Genomic DNA, 6,293 nt, shown 5'->3' with positions numbered 1-6,293 from the left:
GTGTATGGGATGGTTTTGGAGGCTTATTCCAAGTTACATTTCAAGTTTATGGCAGTGCTGGGTTTGCAGGATGAGCTTATGAATCTCCAAGTGAAATCTGGATTAGCAAGATCTACCCAGCCCGAGAAGAAAATGTTTGCACAAACATCTTTTAAGGGAAACTGATGACTTTCACAAGATCTTAAATAGATTGTACTGAATTAATTATCCCAGTCCTGTAGTTAACTACAGATGAGACTGTAACTGGGACCCAGCAAGCTAAAAAGGAGCCTCCATCCTTCCTGAGCCAGCAGGAGCTGAGCCAAGATGGGCTCGGCTGAAAGCCTTTCTTTGTGGATCTTGCTGGCTGTCAGTGTGAAAGGTGGATGGAGGCTAAAAATGGCTCAGGAGCACGGCTGGTGTATGCAGGGAATAGCAATGAGAACGGAGTGAAATCAGAGACCGAGCCCTGGACGTTGTGGAAAGCATACAAGGGGGTGGAAAATGCACAAGCGAACAGGTTATGTGTGGCTGCTGCACGGGGAAATGGCAGAAGGGAGCAAAGGGAGAGGGGGAGGAAAAAAACCCCCAAAACCAAAGGACAAGCGAAAGGGAGATGCTCTAAGAGACACGAAGGGATTGTCAGGGAAATGTTCTTCCCCCCGAGGGCGGTGAGGTACTGAACAGGTACCCAGGGAAGGGGCACGGCCCCAAGGCTGCCGGAGCTCCAGGAGCATTTGAGCAAACGCTCCCAGGGATGCACAGGGTGGGATTTTGTGCTGTCTGTGCAGGGCCAGGAGCTGGATCGATGATCCTGGTGGGTCCTTTCCAACTCTGGATATTCGACTTCATGAAGGGCGAGCCTGCGGGAGAGGGGTCAAGGAAGGAAGCGCTTCCTGCAGGGGAGTCCGGGGGGCAGTGGGCGGCGGATATCGCGGTGCGGAGGGGCTGAGAGCGGGCGATGGCGGGCCGAGGGGCGGTAGCCGCTCCATGAGAGCGGACAGGGGCCGAGCTGAGGGACGGCAGCCCCGCCATGAAGGCGGCCGATCGATGCCAGGCTGAGCGGCGGCAACCCCTCCATGAGGGCAGGCAGGGGCCGAGCTGAGCGAGGGTCGGTAGCCCCACCATGAGGGACAGAGCCTCGCCATGGGAGTGGTCGATGCTAGGCGGAAGGGCGGCAGCCCCGCCAAGAGGGCGGGTGGAGCTGGGCTGACGGCGGCCGATGGATGCCGAGCTGAGGAGCAGCACCCTCGCCGTGAGGGCTGACAGGAGCTGGGCAGGGACATGGCGGCGCCGCCCGCCCTCCTGAGGGCGGCTCGCTCCCGCCCCGCGCTGACGTCACCCCCAGCTCTGCCGGCGCCATTTTGGACGCTCACCGCCGGGGGGGCCGGAGCGGGGCCGCCCCAGCCCCGCCGCGGCCGCGCCGCCGCCGCCTCCTCCATCCGCCGCCTCCTCCATCCGCCGCCTCCTCCATCCGCCGCCATCGCCGCCCGCCGCCGCCGCCCGCCCCGCGCCGCCCGCCCCGCCCGCGCCGCCCGCTCCTCCCGACCCGCCGCGGCCGCTATCGCCAGCACAACATGGCAGGTAAGGGCAGCCTGCCCCCCCTGCTCCAGCATGGCTCGGGGGGCTCTACCCGCTGCCTCCCTGGCTCCCGGCCGCCTCTCCTATTCCGACTCACTTGCGCCTTGCTGCTTGTGGGGTGATTTTTTTTTTTTTTTATCCTCTCTTGTGGGAATTCGTGCTTTGCTCCCACCCACCCCTCCTTCCCTCCGTTCTCGGGGGGAAAAAAAAAAAAGCATGGAAGAAGCAAGGTGGAGCGGGAAGTGGTGTGTTTTGGAGTTAAAGAGCTTGCAGGCAGGGTGGGTCTGCTGCCTTTTCGTAGAATCATGGAATGATTTGGGTGGGAAGTGACCTTAAAACCTGTCCAGTTCCACACCTTAGCATGGGCAGGAACCCCTTCTGCTATCCCGGGGTGCTCCAAGCCGTGTCCAGCCTGGCCTTAGGCACTTCCAGGGATCCAGGGACAGCCACAGCTGCTCTGGGCACCCTGTGCCAGGGCCTCTCCTCCCTCATAGAGAAGAATTACTTCGCAATATCCCCCCCCCCAACCTACTCTTTAGTTTGAACCCATTCCCCCCCTGTCCTGTCACTACACGCTCTGGTAAAGAGTTTCCCCCTTGAGGCTTTGGGGTCGGTGCTTGTGGTTAGTTCTCAGAAGCACTGCCGTGCACGGAGAGGTTCCAGGTGCAGGCGGTGTCCAGATTGCAGTCGCACCCTTCTGTAAGGAGCAGCCTCTGAGCATCTGCAAATGCCAGTAAAATCTGGCACAGGGCGTAATTAAACAGCACAGGTCCCGCTGTTTTCTTTCCCGTTCTTTCCACTGCTTGCTCTCCATTTCACATCCCAAAGTACTGTTGGTAGGCTTGGGAGTGCGTGTGCAGAACGGATCTCTTCCCTCTTACTTTTCCTTGCAATTTCTTCATTTGGAAATTTATTCATCCCCCTCCTCTGCACATGAATTGTCTTTTCAGTGCTTTGCATGTGGAGGAGCAAAGCATAGGAGGCTTTGTGAGGCTTGTGCTTTGCCTTTCCCCCCTACACCATATGCACATGCTCCGCCCTCTTGCCGTTTTAGTCGTGGGGGGAAAAAAGTGCCAACTTAGTTCAAGTAAATTTTATGGAAAAGAGGACTTTGGCTCGAAGTAGCAGGAGCAGTGATTCTCTCCAAGCTGTTCCCTTTAAGTGCTGCTATGGCGCTAACTGCTTAATGACAAACGAAGAAGTTGAAGAGAAGAAAATGGGGTGTAGGATTTTGGGGGAATGATGGGGGAGGGAAAGCATTTTGCCATCTCCTGCATAAATCGGTTCTGTTGTTTGCCTTCACCTCCTCGGGTTATGCAGCTGGATGTAATCCTTCGGGGAAGAATTTAAAGCAAGTGAAAAATGCAAACTGCACTCTATTCCAGGACTTCTTATTCTGAGGCACTTCATCTTTTCTGGAAAGCTTATTTTCAGGCTTCTGATTTCTTTCTCTTTGAGTTTTTTTGACTCCCTTAACTTGGGAAGAGTCTCCTCCCGTATTCTTTGTTATCTCCAAAGCCCTACCAGAGCTCGGGATTAATGTGTAAATGCCATCTGTTGCTCAGCCGGTTTGAGTTGTGTGGAGGAAAAGTTCCATTTTGACAGTGGCTTTTGGAGAAAAAAAAAAAAAAGGAAAAAAAAAAAAAACCAACCGAGGCAAGCCCATTTCTGGCTCTTCCTGTATGTCCTCAGCCCTGCAGTGATTTGCTCAGAATGAAATGCAAAATAAATGGGTGGTGATTTTTGGTGCGTGTTTTGGTGGCACGGTTCAAATGAATCACTGCCTTCAGCCGAGGCAGTAATGTTCCTGAAGTTTTCTCTCCGATCCGTTTTCTATGGTAGTAGAACTTGTCCTCCTCCAATTGCTTGTTTGCTTTTCTGCTCGGATTTGCTGCTTTTTTTTTTTTTTTTTTAGGCTGATAATTGCTTTCATTACTTCTGCGAAGAGACTCTAAAATTGTGGTAAAATTCTTTTTCTTTAGCCTTGAGTGCATAGGGTCGGTGCAGTGGGTTAGTGGAAGGAGGAGATTAATTGTGTGCTTGGTTTGTATTGGCTGGGAGATCGAAATTTTCTAAAAAAGCACAGCTCTGATAGTTTATATTTAAGCTGTTTGTGTGTGTGTGTTTAGGGGGTTCTGACTGCTCGAGTAGGAAAAAACATTTGAAATTTAAATTCATAGTTAATGTTGCTTAGTCCAGCGAGCTTTGGTTGAGTGAAGCTTTTACACTGCTTATGCTTCCCTGTTTTTGACAAAAACTGCATTGAAGGCTGACAAAAACAATATCCAAAGGAAAAAGGTGGGGAGGGTGGTGTGTGACTGTGCCTCAGCCCTGCTGAGGAAGTGGGCGTGCACAGGCTCTGAAATGTGCAATCTGGAACCATTGTGTGCTTGTGCTGCTGCTCTTGGGGGGGCTCGTTTTATTGAATTGTTTTCATTTTTTTAGGAGCTGGAGGAGGAAATGACATTCAGTGGTGTTTTTCTCAGGTGAAAGGTGCTGTAGATGATGATGTAGCAGAAGGTAAGAGTAATATTTTTTACTGTTTTCTAACATTTTAGCCATTCCTTAGGTAGGGAGATTTGGATGCAGTCAGTGAAGTATCCCAGTGCTGCTGAGTGCTGGTTGAGCAAAGCAAATGGACATTTCATGTGCATTCCAATATCCAGGTTCAGGTTTAAACTGTGGTTTGAAAGTATCATTCAACACTCTTGTAAAAAAGTTCAGGCTTTCTAAGTTTTTTTTTCTGGAATTGTTTTGTAAAATTGTTAAGGTTTTTCTGATTTTTTGGCTTTTGATTTGTGTTTTTTCTTAATCTGCAAAATGGGGAATGTGATACTTTAATTCCACAAGGAAGTGTTGTTAGAATTAATATTTGTACTCTTTGAAGATCTAAGTACTAGATGAAGTAATTATCCCAATCTTTCTAGCTCCTATTAACAAGAGGTGGGAGAAATCTGAATATTTGTGCATGCCTACTTAGTACGGAAGGAGCTGCTTTGGCTTTGAAATAACACTGGAAATTGTCTGAAACTTTTCCATGCTGGCAGTGACAAGTGTCATGTTACACTAAGATGGCTGCCTCTGAATTTCACTGTAAAAACTGCACTGTTTGATTTTTTTTTCCTTTGGATTTCGGATCATTGAAGGAATAGTGCTTTTCTCTGTGTTGGAGAGCAGTATCTCTTCTGTGATTGTTCTCGAGGAAGGATCCCCTGACATATGAATTTCTTTGGCCATAAAGTCCTGTTGGCACAAAGCAGCCTCTAAGATCACGAGTTAAAGGTTGTCTTTTGCAAGCAGTTGGCCTTGTCACTTATATAATTCCTGGGTTTTTTTCTTTTTCTTGCATATCTTGAATGCTCTGGCATACAAGTGAGATTAATGTTATATTTAGAAAAGCAGTAACTACAGTTTCCATTATTTCCCTGCTTGACATGTGGTTCAGATTAGCTTCCAAAGGCCCAAAGAAAAGATGGGTATAAACGTAACTGAGTTGGTTTTATTTATTAGCTGCAACATGTAGCAAACAATGCACTGAGGCTTCTCTTGTTTGCAAGCTGGAATATGTTTTTTGGAAATGAGAAAGCTGTAACAATTTCAAGTTTAATTTTAAATTCTTCAGGAAGTAGATTTTAAAGCTTGAACTCAGAAGTACTGTTAAATGTGGTATAATTTTTTTCCTGACAGATTTAAAATTCTGTAACCTTTGTTTTATTTGCGTATCAAACAAAATCCTTAATAAGTGCAAGTATTGAAGAAGTTGTGGTTATGGTGAAGTTGTGGTGCTTGCAAATAATTCTTCATTAAAATAGATGTTGATATGCTTCTAGTAGTAATGAACTTACATATAGGTATAGAAAAGTAGCCTTTACAGGGATCTGGAAATGCAGAAGTGAGGAAATAGGAATGAAGGACAGACTGAGCTGTTTTAAGTGTTGCACTTAGTGTTAGGAAAGGTGCCTTGCCAGCCTTGTGCCTCCTGCCAGGCTGGGATCTACACTGAGCACTCCTGGAATCCTGGGGTGGACTTCCGGGAAGCCTTTGAGAGAATTAACTGGCTTCAGTTTCAGCAAGCCAGGCAGCTTGGTTTCTAAAACACTGTAAGAATGTCCATTTTTTGGTTTATAGACCGTGTAGCCTTCTGATTCTGTGACCCAAAGAGTGAAAAGAAATTTTGTTTCATTGTCAGCTATACCTGACTTAGGATGAGTCTTGAGGTCCAAAGTGTATTATTCTGCAAGATGTTGTGAAACTGAGCTGCCTAGGGAGAGATCCCAAGTATTATTGATGTTATGCTTGGTTGTAATTAGTGTGTGGAGCTGAAACTCTCTCCAATTCCTGTGTATTTGGCTCCCACAGTCCATTCTGGAAGTTGGTGAAAGCAGTTGTTTATATTGATTTCCTGTTATACATCACAGCGTCTTGCTGTAATTCTGTTGGAAGCATTATGTATCAGGATGGTTGCATTTTTCCATTTCCTAGCAATATTTCTGGCTTTAAGGTTCACTTTATGGTTCACTTCACACAGACATGGAGCCTTGTTTGGTTCTTGCACCACCTGGAGCAGCAGCTTCTGGTCTTTTGGAATACCCAATGACAACTTGACAGTGGGTCCAAGTGCAGTCTGAGGACCTTTTTTGTTCCCTGCCTTTCCTTCTGCTTTCTTGGGGCAGGCCCACAGTGAAAGCTCAAGGAAATCGTACTGTCTCAGGCTTTAATGACTCTAACCGCTG

The 6,293-nt window shown here is 47.9% G+C and overlaps 1 protein-coding gene across 2 annotated transcripts in view; it reads left to right on the top strand.

The window, feature by feature from the left end:
- Positions 1-1,257: 1,257 nt before the first annotated feature.
- Positions 1,258-6,293, top strand: part of PPP2R2A (protein phosphatase 2 regulatory subunit Balpha) — a 36,905-nt gene continuing 31,869 nt past the window's right edge. The window contains exons 1-2 of one of the 2 annotated variants that reach the window (XM_059870317.1): positions 1,258-1,563; positions 4,006-4,080. In XM_059870317.1, coding sequence (XP_059726300.1) covers positions 1,557-1,563; positions 4,006-4,080 — 82 coding nt within the window. In that variant the 5' untranslated portion in view covers positions 1,258-1,556. Of the gene's footprint in view, positions 1,564-3,346; positions 3,399-4,005; positions 4,081-6,293 lie in introns of those variants that run through there. The other variant, XM_059870316.1, reaches the window with a different exon arrangement.

Source organism: Haemorhous mexicanus, chromosome 30 (genome assembly GCF_027477595.1).
Source record: "Haemorhous mexicanus isolate bHaeMex1 chromosome 30, bHaeMex1.pri, whole genome shotgun sequence".
Lineage (NCBI taxonomy): Eukaryota > Metazoa > Chordata > Aves > Passeriformes > Fringillidae > Haemorhous > Haemorhous mexicanus.
This window is presented reverse-complemented; position numbering and strand designations above follow the sequence as displayed.